This window comes from Conger conger, chromosome 8 (genome assembly GCF_963514075.1).
Source record: "Conger conger chromosome 8, fConCon1.1, whole genome shotgun sequence".
Taxonomy (NCBI): Eukaryota; Metazoa; Chordata; class Actinopteri; order Anguilliformes; family Congridae; genus Conger; species Conger conger.
Genome location: NC_083767.1, coordinates 17,224,898 through 17,242,824, shown reverse-complemented (window position 1 = coordinate 17,242,824; position 17,927 = coordinate 17,224,898). Strand labels below are relative to the sequence as shown.

The 17,927-nt window shown below is 46.0% G+C and overlaps 1 protein-coding gene across 1 annotated transcript in view; it reads left to right on the top strand.

The window, feature by feature from the left end:
* Positions 1 to 16,013, top strand: part of LOC133134798 (transmembrane protein 131-like) — a 37,251-nt gene extending 21,238 nt beyond the window's left edge. Inside the window, exons 10-34 of the mRNA XM_061251213.1 lie at positions 541 to 599; positions 702 to 807; positions 1,418 to 1,520; positions 1,794 to 1,941; positions 2,517 to 2,687; positions 3,135 to 3,201; positions 3,392 to 3,518; positions 3,748 to 3,817; positions 4,110 to 4,219; positions 4,320 to 4,383; positions 4,727 to 4,860; positions 5,074 to 5,216; positions 5,787 to 5,973; positions 6,107 to 6,292; positions 7,210 to 7,359; positions 8,121 to 8,673; positions 8,852 to 8,979; positions 9,614 to 9,777; positions 10,895 to 11,113; positions 12,593 to 12,665; positions 12,775 to 12,884; positions 13,197 to 13,326; positions 13,498 to 13,574; positions 13,910 to 14,046; positions 15,552 to 16,013. Of these exons, the coding sequence (XP_061107197.1) occupies positions 541 to 599; positions 702 to 807; positions 1,418 to 1,520; positions 1,794 to 1,941; positions 2,517 to 2,687; positions 3,135 to 3,201; positions 3,392 to 3,518; positions 3,748 to 3,817; positions 4,110 to 4,219; positions 4,320 to 4,383; positions 4,727 to 4,860; positions 5,074 to 5,216; positions 5,787 to 5,973; positions 6,107 to 6,292; positions 7,210 to 7,359; positions 8,121 to 8,673; positions 8,852 to 8,979; positions 9,614 to 9,777; positions 10,895 to 11,113; positions 12,593 to 12,665; positions 12,775 to 12,884; positions 13,197 to 13,326; positions 13,498 to 13,574; positions 13,910 to 14,046; positions 15,552 to 15,836 (3,701 nt within the window). The 3' untranslated portion in view covers positions 15,837 to 16,013. The remainder of the gene's footprint in view (positions 1 to 540; positions 600 to 701; positions 808 to 1,417; positions 1,521 to 1,793; positions 1,942 to 2,516; positions 2,688 to 3,134; positions 3,202 to 3,391; positions 3,519 to 3,747; positions 3,818 to 4,109; positions 4,220 to 4,319; positions 4,384 to 4,726; positions 4,861 to 5,073; positions 5,217 to 5,786; positions 5,974 to 6,106; positions 6,293 to 7,209; positions 7,360 to 8,120; positions 8,674 to 8,851; positions 8,980 to 9,613; positions 9,778 to 10,894; positions 11,114 to 12,592; positions 12,666 to 12,774; positions 12,885 to 13,196; positions 13,327 to 13,497; positions 13,575 to 13,909; positions 14,047 to 15,551) is intronic.
* The last annotated feature ends 1,914 nt before the right edge of the window (positions 16,014 to 17,927 follow it).

Below are 17,927 nucleotides of genomic sequence, written 5' to 3'. Positions count from 1 at the left end.
ACAATGAATCCTGTGTCGCTGGTTTTAACTATGGCGACCTACGGTTCAAATGAAAAACACAAAAGGGGCCAGGCTTGAGTGAGGCAGGCACTGGGAGCGTCCAGGGAGTGCAGTTAACTCAGGGAAGGAAATATAGTGTGGAATACATTAATTTCACACAATTAAGACTTGATTGAATGTAATATATCATTATTATTAAGAAATAATTCAATATTCATTATCCTACATGGACATTTATGTAAACAGTATTTTGGTACAGCCTGTGCTATTCAGCTTGTGATTCTAATTTTTTAAATATTATTTACATTTGACACATAGTTTATTCTAACTAATGGTTGTGTGAGTCCTCTTTAGACTGGGAATACTGCATTGTGCAGCATGGGGGAAGTTCACTGATAAATATATACGGCTCTAGTTAAGCTGGGACAGGTATTTGCATTTTCATCCAGCTCATTCAGAACTTGAATGGGGTTAACCCTGCTGTATTTCTTTGTATATTTTTCCCCAAACAAATCCACTGAAGTCTCTTTGTCTTTCTAGGGGAGCCCAAGATTAATATATACATGTTGAATTCAGGAGGGAAAAAGTTATATGTGAAGGTAAGCGTTTTTGTGAAAATTCAGCAAGTCTCAAAATTCATCCAACTCCACCTCGTATCTCTGCAACATTTTTTTAATGCTCTTGTTCCTGTTATATTTTAGGACATTCAGCTTCTTTCGAAAATTGAAGGGAATGTGGAATTTGGCCAGGCCCTGTTGAGCTCCTCGGCGTCAAACTTCACACAGGTGGCATCGCTGGTCTGTAGGGGTGAGTGTGCAGAAATGTCGGCATGCGCGATACGACACTGTGACTCCATATGACACCGTCACACGATATGACATCTCTTCACACTGTACCTTGGCTCGTCTGTGGCTCTACCCTGCTCCATTGCCATTTGTTTTCACCTGTCTGAATTTTTTAGTCCCTTGTACTTTGCAGTCTAAATCTAGTTGCTGTTGTATTTGTATTTATATTGTATTAGCATTTGTATTTCTTGGTCCTGTAGTTAGTCATAACTCATTACTGACTTGGCCTATTTGCCATGTGTCCTAGAAATAATGTTCATGGCTGTGCCAATGTTTCTTTGTGAATTGTAGCTTATCCAACCTGTTCTGTATGTTCTAATGACCTCGATATGCGCGTCTTTCTACGCCGCTTTGGATGAACGCATCTGCTGTGTAAAATGTAATGTAACAGAACAGAGAAATGAAATGAAAGAAGTTAAATGAGCCTCAAAGCTTCTGCTGAATGCATGTAGCCACGTGCAGTTTTGGTTCGCTGAAAGTGGTCAGCTAAGGGATGAAGGGCTCTGAATGTTTTATTTGGAATTTTTTCCTCTCCCGACCATAAGAAGGATGTCTGTGTGCATTGGTTTCAGGATCGTTACCTGATCGCAAGGAGGAGTGCTCCAGTCACATTAGCATGCGTGTATTGGCTGGCTCCACCATGAAGACCTTCCCTGGCTTCACCTTAATGCACAGGCATGTGTTGTGTTCATTCACGTTATTTTACCTGAAATAAGCTATTTCTATTATCTACTATGATTTAGATTTAGAAATGTGTGTGTGTGTGTGTGTGTATATAATAGATATTTGTCTCTTTCCCTGATATGCATTCTGTCCGTTTTAAAATGCTGATTGTTTCTGCTTTACTGTAATTTCTGTATGTTACGTGAGGGAAGCTGAATCAGCATGTTGTCTACATCTTTCAGAAACTAATTAAATGAAGTAATTTTGACTCTCTCTGGCTCTTAGGCGGGCTCTTTCCAATCCGCCTATGTTTCACCTGAAACAAAGGCAGAATGCAGGACACCACGCTGATGTGTGGATAGCCAGCGGCTTTGACTTTGCTTTCTCTGTGAATCACATTGCAGTCCCTCCAGACATGGACAGCCTGTTAAAGGTGAACAGCCCTTGGTGTTGTGGTGTGCCCTCCAGCATTGAGAGATGGGGGGGGTCTTTCAAATATGTATGGAAAAGAAGTAAAATGGTGGCGCCACATTGGTGCAATGTCACGTCACAGCGAGACAGGAACACGTTTGAATCCCAGCCTGAAGGATATCTGTGTGGAGTTTGCATGTTTCTCTTGTGTCCATGAGACTTTCCTCCAGGAACTGGGGTTCCTCATACAGTCCAAAGACATTAGGCTAATTGGAAAGTCTTAATTTGACCCTAGGTATGAGTGTGTGGGTGTGTGAGTCTGTGTGGGACCTGCGTTGGATTGGCATCCATAGCCGTCGTCCTCTCCGCGACCCTGACCAGGAATAAGAGGGTTAGATAATAGGTGGAAAAGCTAAATTTGGATGAAAAGCTGTTAAGCTATTTATGGAGCCCTTAGTGAAATTGTGAACTGTCTCCGTTCAGGTGTTTAAGACATATGCATGTATGTCTTTGCTCATGCTACTTACAATGTACTGTGTAATGAGGTGTATGTAAGTGGCCGATGCCGTTGACTGACACGTTACGTGGCTGTTCCAGGTTGTGAATTTCACCGGCCCAGTGACTGTACCCTCGGGTTGCTGGAAGCTGTTCTCTCTGCAGTTCACTAGCAGGAAGGCGCCTGCGAACATGATCACCACTGTGTTCCTGCTGACGGGCTTGGGTGTGTCCCTGGGGATCCCTCTGCACATTCACTCCTCTGTCTCAAAGGTATAGCGCATTCTCACTCTTACTCTTGCTTCCCTTCACTTCAGCTCAACTCCATCCATTTCGATGCATTGGCATGACAGGTATTAATTTATATTTTCAAAGTATGTTGAAAGTAATGTTAACCCTTTAAGGAGTGAGATCATGTGATTTAGAATGTTCTTAACGGAACATTCTAATAACAAATATGTGATTTAGAATGTTCTTAACTAAACATTCTAATGCTGATGTCACAATCACAACTGGTAATTGAAAGCAATGGAGTTCTTGAACAATGACTTCCAAAACCTACTCTTCAATGTGTTAAATACAATAGTCTGCCTGTTTGCACAGTATACTACTATATAAAAGGCAGAGTACCCCCTCTGTCACTATTTGAAGATTCCCTCTGTCCATATCTCTTTCTCTGCCCTGTGGATGCTGTAGTGTGTGCTGTTTTCTCTCCTGCAGGGAGACCTTCCCTTTGAGGCCGGTGGGGATTGCGGAAGCCCCTGTCAGCTCAGACTGTCTGACACAGGTGAGTCACGCACACAGACAGAAATATTTGCACTGTATACTCTTCATTTGCAGTCACAGTAGGACACAGCGGGCTCTGAAATGCATGTGAGGGATGTCACACGGATGGTTTTTAGTGTGCTGGCTGGGATTTGTGTGGGGGGTTTTGCATACTGTAATGATAGCTCTATCTGTGGTTGTCATTCTGACAGGCCGTGTCCGGTGGCAGGAGTCCCTCCTTTTGGATGGCAAGGACCTGGCCTCCTGGAGGCTGGACAGCTCTCTGGCTACTGAGCTCTACTCACGCTGGAGGAGAAGCAGGGACCAGCTCCGCTGCACGTAAGACGCGCGCACACACATACACACACACACACACACATTGGCACTCACACTCACGTGCACACACACTCGTATGCATACACACATACACACACACATACACTCATTGACACACACACACACACACACACACACACACACACACATACGCACACACACACCGGTAGGGTGTGTTACAGTGTTGAGGAGCCAGGCTGCTGCTCTGCTCACTGCTCTGCTGTGCCTGCAGTTGGCCGCGACTCCTGGCAGATCCCAGCTCCGCTCTGGACTTTGGAGCGACTCCTGTCAACGAGAGTAAGGTGAGGAGGCAGGTCGCTGTCGAATGTGCCTTGGCTTTGTGCAGTTTCACTGCTAGCAATACCACTTCTGTTACTGGCTTAGTGCCACAGAATCGGTGTCAGTAAGCCGACTGGTTTACACTCAGTCACACAACTACAGCTGCAGATATAGCCCTATCTGCATATTGTTGGTTGAACTGATACAGATAGGGAAGGTGCCATCAGGAACAGAAATCTGTTTCTGTGGTCTGACTGATTGTGTTGATGGCGACTGTGGAAATCATTGCGGTTCTAACATCCGCCCTGTTCGCAGTTAAAGTACTTCACTCTGAAGAACCCCTCTGCCACGCCCGTTACCGTGGAGCTGCTGCCACTCTCCGCTTACTCCGCCCCCCTGGAGGCTCTGGACCTGCTGACCAAATGGTACAGGAACATCTGTACAGTCAAGATGTGCTGCATTCATACACCTCATCAATGTAGATTCATATCTAATTCATAATACCTTACTCTCTCTGTGTTGCAGGTTTAAGATGAGCCCACTCTCCGTCAATGTCTCCACAGCAGAGTTCACTCTTGAGAGCATTAAGGTGAGTTCACAGACTGCTTAGATGAAAGACTTCAACTCTTCCCTGGCTCCGATAATGCTCTGCAAGGCTCTGCCACTGACCACTGACCCCTGACCCTGAGTGACCACTGACACACCACCAATAGCCTGACACACTGCTTTCTGGAAAAATAACAAAAAAGATTTATGTTAAACTCTCAGTGTGTGGCCTTCTTCCAGCGACATGTCCCGTTTTATCGTTCTTTGTATGCAAGTTATCATTCTCTTTCATGTGCTTTGTCCGTTTTATTATGTTTGTGTGAGGGGACATGTTTCTCCAGCGGTATTTACACACACATGCTAAATCCTCCATGTCTGAACTGCAGGAGGGCAGGAAGGGGGCCCAGATGAAGGGACCTGGATCCATGAGCTTGCATCTCAGGCCGTGGGAAAGCAAGGAAATCAGAGTGCTGTTCGCTCCAGCTGAACACAAGCCGGTCACATCCCTTATACTTATCAGGTAAGACATGCTACAGGCAAATGTAGCACATCTGTTATCCTTATCAGGTGCCACATCCATTACCCTCACCGAGTAAATATAGCACGTATATTCTCCTGAACAGGTAACTCTGCCACATCCATTACCCTTGTTAGGTAAATGTAGAGCATGTATTCGCTGCAGTGTGCTTGCATTGTGGTCCCCGGTTCAGCATAGCACCCCTCCTTGTTTCAGGAACAACCTGACCGTGTTTGACATGGTCACGGTGAAGGGCCAGGGTGCCAGGGAGATGCTGCGTTTGGGTGGAAAGCTACCCGGCAGTGGAGCCTCTCTCCGCTTTAGCGTGCCCCAGTCTACGCTCATGGAGTGCAGAGATGGTGAGAGAGCAGCGCCCAGAGTTTGTTTCTCAGTCTCTTATGTAGTATAACCCACCCTACGAATGCTCCTTTGGTCCCGTATAAGCACTGTACACATTCATATTTATATTCATATTTATTTATGAAAGTGTTCATTAATGTTCATAACACTGACACTGTGAGGGCTCTTAATGTTTATAACACAAATATGTCTATCTTATTGTTTGTTGATGTTTGTATAACACAAACACTGAGTGTGTTCATTAATGTTTCTAATGCAAACACATCTATTGTCTTATTTCTTATTGATGTATATTAAACAAACACTGAACACTGAAAGTGCTTATTGATATTTATACAGTATAACACAAACACTGAAAGTGCTCATTAATGTTCATAACGCAAACACTGACAGTGTTTATTGATGTTGTTACAGTGTAACACAAACATTGAGTGTGCTCATTAATGTTTGTAATGTGTTTTCTTTTACTCTAACTACACTTCCCTTCTTCCCTTCCTCCAATGTCTCAAACGTGGTAATTCCTGGCAATTTAAGGAGAACTGAAAACTGAAACTCATTGCTTTTCTCAGGGCTGAAACCAGCAAAGCCCCTATTTGCCATCACAAAGAGCTTTAAAGTGGAGAATGCAGGAGAGCTGCCTCTGACAATCCTATCCACAAACATCAACGGCTACAAGTGCCAGGGCTTCGGGTTCGAGGTGCTGGAGTGTCGATCGTTCCAGCTGGACTACAACTCCTCTTCAGAAATCAACATTGCGTATGTACACTCTTTTAAAATGGTCCGTACAAAGGAAATGTAAATGTGTCATGCAGTATGCCTTGGTGACTCTTGAGTGACATTTGGTGGATGGGCTGATGTTTGTGTGCTGCCCCCTGCTGTCCGTCTCCAGCTTCACCCCAGACTTCACGTCCTCCTGGGTGATCCGGGACCTGACTATGGTGACGGGGCGCGGCTCCGTCTTCTCCTTCACCCTGAACGTGACCCTGCCCCACCACATGCTGCCCCTCTGTGCCCAGGTGGTGCCGGGCCCCGGCTGGGAGGACACCTTCTGGCTCTTCACCCTCGTCTTCACCTGGCAAGTCCCCCGCACACCCCCGCACGCTCCCGTTCTCTCTGCGTGGCTTAAGAATGATTAAACAAAACTGTTTACAGGAAGGAAAGCCTGTCAAATAGGCCCTGGTCCTTATCTTTGTTGTGCAGGTAGCAGTTGAAATTGTTCTTCCCTCTAGGGCAGTGGTTCTTAACCTTATTGGAGGTACTGAACCCTGCAAGCTTCATCTGTGCATTCACCGAACCCTTCGTAATTGGAAAAATAAAATATGATTTCTTCAAAACATAGGTATATATTTTATGACCCCTGCCGAACCCCTGAGACTGTCTCAACGAACCCCTGGGGTTCGATCGAACCCGGGTTAAGAACCACTGCTCTAGGGTCTTTCAGCGCACTTATCCCTGGTTATGGGTCTGCACTTTGTTGTATGTCGCTCTGGATAAGAGCGTCTGCCAAATGCCATTATTGTAATGTAAAAAGCCCACCCGCATTGCTATGGCTTCAAAACAGGAATGCAGTGAATTTAGCGAACCTGTGCGACAGTAGCCTGGAAATTTCCATATTTACAAAGGAATGGGTACTGTCAAGCACCGGTGTTAGCTGTGCCAAGTGGGAATGATTAATAAGGAACTACACTTTACGGGGACACCGTTGGAAATTAATAACCGCTCCAGCCCCTCTGACCGTTTCTCAGAAATCTGTTGGCGCAAATGAGATTGCAAGAATCCTATGGCAGAGAAGTTAAAAGTTTTCTGGACTCCATCAGATAGCGTGGTGTCTGAAATCAAGAGCACACCTCTACATGCTAACAAGAAGGGGCAAAGGCAATGGCAATTTTTGTGCTTTTTGTACTCGCTGCTTTCTGCATATTGCGGTTTCCTGGTCTTACTTATAAGGGTTTTGGTTTCTGAAATCCGTCCCGCTCTGGTCTTCTCCCTCAGCGTCTCCCTGAGTGGCGTCTGTTTGATGGCCTTCCGTCACGCCCAGTACATTCTGGCCGACTTCAGCACGCCGAGCCCCAGAGCCAATTACAACCCACCTCTGCATCGGGACAACAGTGCTGTGGACACCATCAGCCCAAACACAGTGAGGTGAGATGCTGCTGTCATTGGGTTTTCATTCTACTTTCATTTTAGTCATGTTTCATGGAAAACTAGGAATCCTCTCTGATTCTGTGTGGCCATTTCTCCAGGCTTTCCCCACACTATCCTCTGGAGTTTTTTCTTTATGGTGTTACAGTGATGACGTCTTTTTTAGGCCAACCCGAAAGTTTATTCCGCCATGGGTTCCCTCGGTAGATTTGAATGGCTGGCATTTATATATCGCCTTTATCCAAAGCGCTGTACAATTGATGGTTCTCATTTACTCATTCACACGCATGCAAGGCATCAACCAGCTCGTCAGGAGCATTCAGGTTAGGTGTCTTGCTTAGACACAGCCCGGGTGGGGGATCGAACTGGCAACCATCCGACTGCCAGACAACTGCTCTTACTGCCTGAGCAGTATGTCACCCAATGCTTTTCTCCCATAGGGATTTTGATTTCTGCTGAAAATAAGGTCTGTGGTTAACATAAGCTTACTAGCCTGCCTGCACACAACATCACCATTACAGTTTCAATATAACAACTTGTTAGCGAGAACATTTGAAATTCATGGTTGCTATATTAACAGATGGAACTTAAGTTGTAGAACAAAACATAACTCTCAAGCTTATGTGAACCACAGACCTTATTTTCGGCAGACTATAAATCCCTATGGGGAAAAAACAAATGAAATCTGCTGAGGGAACCCATGGCTCAAAAGAGCTAACTCGCTCTAGGACTATAAACTTTAACACACCATTTTGTTTCAGTAAAACGAAGGGCAGCTGCAAAGCCTTCGCTGACGCGGGCAACACTTCGGACAAAGGGAAGGGAAAGGGGTCTCCGAGCCTCGCCGGCGCTCCGGGCCGAACTCCGTCTTCGTCGAAGAAGGGCTCCTCCGCCCCCACCCAGCCGCAGAAGAAGCACAAGGTGTCGGTTTACTACGGTAAATACAAGGTGAACCCCGCCGTCGCCGCGGCGACCGAGGTGGAGGAGGAGAGGGAAGACCCCCCCTCCTGCGACAGCAGCGACTGTAGCCCCGTGGAGGCCGAGCCCCCCGCCCAGCCCGACGAGGCCGCGCGCTACGAGGAAGCCCCCCCCACCGCCGGAGACCAGCGGGAGACGCCGACCGTTATGTTTCCCGTGGAAACGCAACCGACGCTCCCGGAAGAGGGGAAGGCGGTCCTGGACGTACGCCCGGAAGCACGCGGTCCGGCCGAGGGGACGGGCGGGGAAAACGCTCCCGCTCCGTGGCTCCGCGGCCCCCTCTCCCGCCTCCCCAACAGGAAGCTTCCGGAAAAGAGGGAAGGGCCGGTGTCAGAGGTCAGTGTCATTTAACCCCGCCCCCGCCCCCTCTCTCTGTGTCTGTTATTGGAAAGGGTGTGGTTTAAGGGGTCTGCAATTCCTCTCTTGACCGTTAGAAGTCCGAAATTACCTGTTGTCCCTTTAAATACATAAAAAGTATCCGTGGTTTAAGACGTTTGCTCTGGCCTGCTCTCAGGTGAGGGAGGACTGTGAAGCCCAGCGGAGGCTCCTGGACAGAATGGAGCAGGGCGACTCCGCCTCTAACAACAAGGGAAAGAAGAACGGCAGCAAAAACCGCAGGAAGCCTGAGGAGGGCGTGGCCGGGTAGGGTTCACACCTCCGAGCAGGGCTGCCCAACCCTGTTCCTGGAGAGCTGCCGTCCTGTAGGGCAGCTGAAACTGTAGGGTTCACGCCTTCGAGCAGGGCTGCCCAACCCTGTTCCTGGAGAGCTGCCGTCCTGTAGGGCAGCTGAAACTGTAGGGTTCACGCCTTCGAGCATGGCTGCCCAACCCTGTTCCTGGAGAGCTGCCGTCCTGTAGGGCAGCTGCAAACTGTAGGCTTCATTTTTTTAAATTTGGCACACCTGATTACTGAATAGTAGCTCAACGAGATCTATTGCTGTTGAATGAGGTGCACTTTGTTAGGGTTGGAGTGAAAACCTACTGATCTCAAGGAACAGGTTGGGTAGCCCTTCTTTAAAGGATGTGGCAACTTTCTTATTCGTAAAGGAAAACTGAGTTCAATTAATACATTTGAATGGCTTTGTCAATAATCTATTTTCTTTTAGTGCAGGAATTATTATTATTATTATTTCATTTTAATTTTAATTTTATTTTTTTCCAAACAGTAGCACTGTTCATTCAACTTGTAACAGTGTACATTAGCATGATAGCACACTAGCATTGAATCTCTACTCAATCTTCAATATGACACGGTTGGCCTTTCCTATGATTCCCAGTGTCTCTGAGCACAGCATGGTGATGCTGTCGGAGAAGGCCAGGGCGCTGGAGTGGAGAGAGAGCAGGAATCCCAACAGATCCCGCAACCGCTGCTCCAACAGGAAAGCAGATGGGCCCAAATTAGGAGCCAGCCATGACTGCTCTCTCACACCGCTTCAGAACGGTGGGTGAACACTGTCACCTCTGCCATTCAGACACCAGGGGCCAGCAGAACTAACGGAAAGTTTCACTCAAACATACAGCATAAACAAACGCCTCAAAAAATCACCTCTTTAAACACCAGGGGCCAGCAGAACATGCAACGTTAAGAACTGCCTCCAGAAATCCAGAAAATGACCTCTGCGTTTTTCATTAAAACATATAGAGTGCAAGTATTGTATGCATATTGTATATGCTTTTTCTTGATGTTTGAGTGCAGTTTTCATGGCCTGAAGTTTTCATGCTGGAAAACTTTGTGTGGGCGGGCCACATTAATCGTGTGTAAAAGCGAGCCTTGCAGTGTAAGCTGTAAATGTTTGTGGGGTTGTCCACAGGGTGCTAAGCTATTGTGTAAATAAAGTCAAGTGACAAAGGGTGTAAACGAATCTGAGAAATCCATCCATGTGGGGTGCAGGTGGTGAGTGGCAGGGTGGAGGTAACATTAGCGCATAGCAGGGTGAAGGTAGCATTAGCAGATGGCGGGGTGAAGGTAACGTTAGCGTATGGCAGGGTGAAGGTAATGTTAGCGTATGGCAGGGTGAAGGTAACAGTAGCATATAGCAGGGTGAAGGTAGCATTAATGATTTGATTTGATTTGAATCTTTATTTCGAACATGTAAAATAGTAACAAAACAGAAACAGTACGCAGGGATGGCAGGGTGAAGGTAACGTTAGCATATAGCAGGGTGAAGGTAACGTTAGCGTATGCGAGGTGAAGGTAACATTAGCATATGGCAGGGTGAAGGTTACATTAGTGTATAGCAGGGTGAAGGTTACATTAGCGTATAGCAGGGTGAAGGTAACATTAGCGAATGGCAGGGTGAAGGTAACGTTAGCGTATGGCGAGGTGAATGTAGCATTAGCGTATATCGGGGTGAAGGTAACATTAGCGTGTATGGCAGGGTGTAGGTAACGGTAATGTTAGCATGTAGCGGGGTTGGAGGTAACTTTAGCGTATAGTATGGTGGAGGTAACATAGCGTATAGTGTGGTGAAGGTAGCGTTAGCATATAGCGGGGTGAAGGCAGCGAACGGCATTGTTGGCCATGCGCGTGCTCAGCTCCCACTCCGTCCCCTCTCCAGGCGCGTGTCCGGCCCGGACGCGGAGGAGGGGCACTGAGCGCAGGCTGCAGTGGGAGTCAGGCTCCGATTCGGGCAGCTCCTCGGGCAGCGTGCGGGCCGCGCGGGGCAGCCAGGGCAGCCAGGGCAGCTGGGGCAGCTGGAGCAGCACCAGCAGTCTGGAGGGAGAGAAGGACCACGGCGGCAGGGCTCCCTGCGCTACCTCAGCCCCGGCCATGAAAAGTAGGTCCCACCCTGAGGCCTTAACTGCCACATTGTATTCAATCTGATAGTGTCTCACAAAATACCCATTCTCCCTGCTTTGACCCTTTGATCTTTCCGGTGTTCTAGAACTCCATTGCTTTCAAACATAAGATAATCAAGTCATTTAAAAGTACTGCAATAATAATAACTGTGTAATATGTTCTCGTTATTTAGTTCCAGTTTTTTGCGCTACCTGCGGGCGGCGGATGGATCTCTGGCTAAGACTAAGTACATGTTATTACAGTAATCGAGGCGAGATGATATAAATGTATGAATTTCCAAGTTGTGTAATGAAAGGAAGGGCTTGGCTTTGGCTATGTCTCGGAGTTGAAAAAAAGCTGTTCTTAACAACGGAATTCATGTGTTTGTCAAATGTAGGGAGAATCAAAAATTACACCCAGGATTTTGGCATGGGGTCTAGCAGAGTGGGATTGAGGCCCTAGGTCAATAGAGAGATCTCGAAGAGAACCAACAGGATCACCTCCGTCTTACTTAGCTTGAAAACTTAGCTGGAGAAAGTTTTTAGTCATCCATGATGTCAGCATGACAATCGGTGTCAGCGTGACAATCAGACAGGCTCTTAAGTGAACACTTGTCATTTGCTTTTAAAGGGAGATAAAGCTGAATATCGTCTGTATGAGAGTAGAAAGAGGAAGGCGAGGAGCACTTGATATTGACTGTCTTTCCTGTCTTGACTGTCGCCATTTTATCCCTTTGCACTGTACTGTACCAATGTAAAAGGTGCAGAACATCTTTGCATCGAGAACCATCCATGCACTCAGTGACCGAAACTACGGGGTGTCTTTATTAAGCCACAATTACAGTTTACCCTGCCAGTAATAAGACATTACAGGAAATGTGTGGCGGTGGAAAAACAAGAAGCGAGATGTTTCACTTCACCAAAAAAAGAGATCCATTTTTCACTTCAGAAATTAACATACCCCACTGAGCAATTACAAGTTTGTGGAGACCTCTACAGACCCAGGTGAACAGTCCTGACCTGGGTGACCCCTGCCTTTTTGCAGTACTCATCCTTCTCCTCTGTGCATTGGAGAAGGTTGAGTGTACGCATTGATGCAATTGAAAGCAATTGAGTTCTAGAACGCTGACTTAAAAACATTCCAGAAAACCTACTCGTCATGCTTTTACATTACATTAATGGCATTTGGGAGACGCTTTTATCCAAAGTGACTTACAGTTGATTAGACTAAGCAGGAGACCATCCTCCTCTGGAACAATGCAGGGTTAAGGGCCTTGTTCAAGGGCCCAAAGGCTGTGCCGGTCTTCTTGTGGCTACACCGGGGATCGAACCACCGACCTTGTGGGTCCCAGTCATGTACCTTAACCACTACGCTACTGGCCGCTGGCTCCATATAGTGTATAGGAGATGCTTTGCAGACACAACTGACAATCCCAAGTGGTATATTTGAGCCGTACTCTCCTTTCGTCTTTCAATAGGGGACAGTATTCAGCAAATCGCGTACCCCACTGAAAGAGACCTGCCACCGACCTGCACCAACAGGACTCAGAGGTGAGCATTCCGACCCAGAGGCCGAGATCATACAGCTCCGGTGTTCACCGCGTTCTTCCAGTGGCGTCTCGCATAGTGACCGTACCGCCTGTCTATGTGTTCCACACAGCATGCAAAACCTGTACCAGAAGGACCCCTACCAGGCCCCGGACCCCAGCCCACAACACGGCTCCGCACCGAGCTTTGGCACCATCACCGCGGGCACAGAGAGAGCTATGGGTGAGTGGAGCATGGGGGCCATTTTGATTTTAGATAACCTTTTCCCTAGTCAGACTGAAGACTTCACTGTAGACTTATCATACCTTCAGCATGGCTTTACTAACTTGGCCATAGCTTTACAGTGTGAAAATACACTGGACCTTTACGGGTATGGATAGCTGGTACTTTATCATAGAATTGTATTTAATCTGTCTATATTTGTTCCAGTGACCTTCATAATACATTTATAGACTTCTATAGACAGCAGTCGCTTTAGATTAAAGTGCCAATTTAAATGTAATGTTATTTTGTTCTTGATGAAATTTTTTACAGCTGTGCCGTATGTAACGGAAGAGACGTGGGCCGCCCCCTCCGTGCCACTCAATGCTGACCTCAGGCACAACCCAGCCCAGCCACAGCTACCGCTCCTACCTCCGGGATCCCCCTCTGGTTTCTACCACAGGTAAACTACATCTCCCAGCATCCCTTTCTGCTCCACCGGGCCCTGCGTTTCAGGAAGCTACCCAGTGTAGGTGACTGTTTGGGCACAGTATAGCACCAGATGCTTATTTAAGTAGTTACTTTTTAAAAACATTGCAGAACTTTTAATTCTTTCCCCCCTTTTGTGTTGAAGTTTCCCCTGGAACAGTGTCAAGAGCAAGTGTACCAGTGCCTACCCTTACTGTGAGCAGAGCAACTACATGTTGGAAGGTAAAAAAGCAATCCATTGGAAATGCATCATTGTACTTGTAGTCAGACTTAAGACTTTGCTTAAGACTTGGATGTAGATTTACTAATGTAGCCTTAAGACTTGGCCATAGCTTTACTGTGTGAACTACACTGGAATTGCATGGCTATGGATAGCTGCTACTTTATCATAAAATTGTAATTCATCTGTCTGACATATTTGCCAGTGACCTTCATTATACACTTACTGTACGTCGCTTTGGATAAAAGTGCTTGCCAATTCAAAGTAGTCTAATCAGTGATGGCTTTTTGTGCTTAATGAAATTGAACCTTTTTTCTTTTTCTTTTTTTAAACGAAGGAAATTCGGATTTCCAGAATGGTTTCTTGTGCCAAGACAACCCAAATGTGTCCTACAGCTCAAAATCCTGCTGGAGTGAGGAGCGTGCCCAAGAAATGCCCTCTGTGTGGGACACCACTGGTGCCATGGGCACCAAGGTGAGCTCAGAGCTGGAGCATCTAGGACATGAGTTGAATCCCAAGTGCAGCAAGGATATGCGGTTCACTTGGATTACTGCATTTTAGGATGAATCTTTTAAATGAATGATAGAGAAGTGATGTCCTTACCACTTTGCAACTGATACCTGAAATGTATACAAGGATTGCAACATGCAGCTGTGTATATACTAACCCAGCTAGCTTGAATGTGTTGGCCTTGTTTTATCTTTAATTTCTGTTCCCTACAGAGGAGCACGATTTGCCTATGTCATCACATCTAGACTGAAATGTGGAATGTTTTCAGTTTTTATTTTAGTCTTCTACATTTTGGACAAATGTTTGTGCAAAGCAGGATGCGTAGCCATCCTGTCCCACAGTGTGGGCAGAAAGGGGGGAAGTACAATACTGAGGTCTTTTTTTAGTTATTTCCCCTTTGTCACTGCTGGTTTCTCTTGTCAGATCCGTGCTAAATGTTGTTTTACATCTGAGGCCTAAACAAACGGCTCTGACCTTTAACGCCTGAACTGAAGCCGTTGCCTGCATTTCATCCATAGATTTCACTAAATGGTTTAAGCAGAGATTTTCTAGTGTTTTTCAAGTGGTGATGATGTGGAAGTACTGTAAGTGGCATAATTGGCTCATCACTCTCCGGATCGTTAGATCCATTCGTGCTGCCGGGGTACATATCTATGTGGTGTATCCTAGATAACATGGGTAATTGGTATGGATAGGGTACAATTTGCAACCAAATTGGGAGGAAAAGGGAAAAATAAAAAAAATTCTGAATAGAATGTACTAGACTGAACCTTGTCATGCTGATGTCACAATCACTACTGGTAATGGAGTTGTAGAACACTGACTTGGAATGTCAAAAAATGGCTAATGAGGGAGGCTTGGGCCTAAATGAGACTGGACTATAGGGCCTAAGTGGGACTGGACTATAGGGACCAAGTGGGACTGGACTATAGGGCCTAAGTGGGACTGGACTATAGGACTTATGTGGGACTGGACTATAGGACTTATGTGGGACTGGACTATAGGGCCTAAGTGGGACTGGACTATAGGGCCTAAGTGGGACTGGACTATAGGGCCTAAGTGGGACTGGACTATAGGGCCTAAGTGGGACTGGACTATAGGGCCTAAGTGGGACTGGACTATAGGGCCTAAGTGGGACTGGACTATAGGGCCTAAGTGGGACTGGACTATAGGACTTATGTGGGACTGGACTATAGGACTTATGTGGGACTGGACTATAGGGCCTAAGTGGGACTGGACTATAGGACTTAAGTGGGACTGGACTATAGGGCCTAAGTGGGACTGGACTATAGGGCCTAAGTGGGACTGGACTATAGGGCCTAAGTGGGACTGGACTATAGGGCCTAAGTGGGACTGGACTATAGGACCTAAGTGGGACTGGACTATAGGACTTAAGTGGGACTGGAATAAAGGAACTAAGTGGGACTGGACTAAAGGGTGATTTCCGTGTGTCCGTCTTCCCCCTCCAGCCATTCTTCGGCACCAGGAGCCTGTCTCCCATGTCTGGCCTGTTCGGTTCCATCTGGACCCCGCAGACCGAGCCGTACCACCGCCACCTCCAGCCGGAGCACGCCGTACCCCCCTCCCCACAGGCCCCCTTCAGCAGGCAGCCGGGGGCCGCCCACAGGCCGAAGCAGTACTCCAGTTTCAACCCCTTCGGGCCCCACATGAACTTGGACATTTGGAACTCCTCGTCGAATCGCAGTTCAAACTCTCAGCTGTCAAGCGATTCCGGGTACTGTGGTCATGTGTGAACACAGAATGTGCTTTTATCAATAAAAGGAAATAAATGTGAATGTTTTATTTTTTATTCTTCTCTACCCCCTCCCCCCAAAGTTCAATGTTGTGCAAAGTTGAGCATTATTGTATATTTTTATAGATGTTTTACAGATTTAACTATAGGGGAAAAAAATAAATGGTTTTGTACTTGAGGATGTTGGTTTTTCATCGTCTGTCTGAATTGTTTAGTTAGTATTGTTAGTCGATCGTTGAAAACAGGTGAGACCTCGGGATGTTGGAATGGCTGAAGCTAAGCAGGTGTGGGCTTGGTTAGTACTTGGATGGGATACCTCCTGGGAAAACTGAAGTTGCTGCTAGAAGTGGTGTTGGTGGGCCAGTAGAGGGGCGATCTTCCCTTTGGTCATATGAAGCGCAATGCCCCAGTGCAGTGATGGGGACAATGTGCTGTAGGAGATACTGTCTTTTGGATGGGATGGTACGCTGAGGTCCTGACTCACTATGGTCATTAAAGATCCCAGGTTCCCCGGTGTCCTGGCTAAATTCCCAAACTGGCACTGACCGTTCAGCCGAATGGCAAATGAAATCCAAAGTGTCAGGCACAGTTGTGTAATACCTAGATCCTTATCTCTGTTGGAAAAGCATGGCTTATGCGGAAATGGTCAGGCATGTGAGTTTGCACTATTGCTAAATGCTATTATGAGGGGAAAGTTAGCAGTGTTTGAGATCAAATAAGTGCAAATCACTGCCCCTAGTTACCTTACCAGGTCACTGAAAACCAGTTTTATAATTCTCAAAGCAGTCATTTACAAAGAGGATTTTCTAATGACAACAATTTCTGCTGGTTTGAATATTGGTCATTGATGTGAAATTTCAAAGCTACAAAGTAAGATGAACCTTTAAAAATGTATTGGTAAGAATTACAATCAATTTGGGGGGTTACATTCTTAAAATTTGTGCAAATTTCCAGTGTTCCTGATTTGGTAGGCTAAATCGACTTCCAGCAGTATTCCTGAGTGCGTCAGGAGAATGCACTTTGGTATTCCAGGCAGGGTAAACTGGAACTAGGAGTATAAGGAAATATATTTTTTAAGATTTTTAAATGATCATCCCCTTTGACTTTTCTATTTCTGATGTTCTTTGCCTTTCATCTACACTACAGTCTGTTTCTCAGAGATCTATTAAAATCCTTATCTCCTATGTTTTTCAAAAGGACGAATCCTGTTTTGAATACCAACACAAAAATGCATATTACAGTACTGTGTATATTTTGGGTCGGTCTTTTACAAATACTCGGCATTTAAACTATCATGCATTTACGTTTGTTTGAAGGATAAGAACAAGGGAACAAAAACACCTGCTGTAGAGTTTTGACTTTTGGCCAAGGTTATGACCTTGATCTTGGTATGGATGAACCTTCACCAGGAAAGATCTGGAAAAGGCCAGGTTGTGGATATATTTTGAACTCCATAGCCCTGAACAGCTAAACCTGATTGGTGTGAACGGGAACAATGCCTGCAGTTTTCAGACGAGGAAGGCTCTATCTGGTAAAAATGTATATGCAAATGTGCAGGGACAATCAACAGTATAAATATTCTGAATTTGGAAACCAGCTGGATCCATTTAGGGGAATTCTAACTCTGCAGAGGTCCCCACTTCTGGAGACTGATGTGCATTGAATCAACGCTTACTTCCCCATTAACCTTGAAACAAAGCGATCTGTAAGCAGCACAGAGGAGCTCCTTGAGGTAAGTAAAAATTGTACATGATTATGAGGAACAAGTAACTATTCATTTGCAAGACTTGAAATTTACTTCATGGTTAGAGTGACTGAACAGCATTACACTCTGAGCACTTTATTGGTTATTTACTGGACTTGTTTTTTAGACTTATTGGTCTTGTGCTGCTGTAGCCGATCCACATCAGAGATGCTATTCTGCATATCACTGTTGTGTGGTTATTTGCTGTACTGTGACCTTGTCACCTTTCAGTTTGGATCTTCTCTACTGACCCCTCTCGTTAACAATACGGTTTTGCCTGCAGAACCTCTGCTCACTGGATGTTTTCTAGTTTTTTTCACCATTCTCTGCAAACTCTAGAGACTGTTG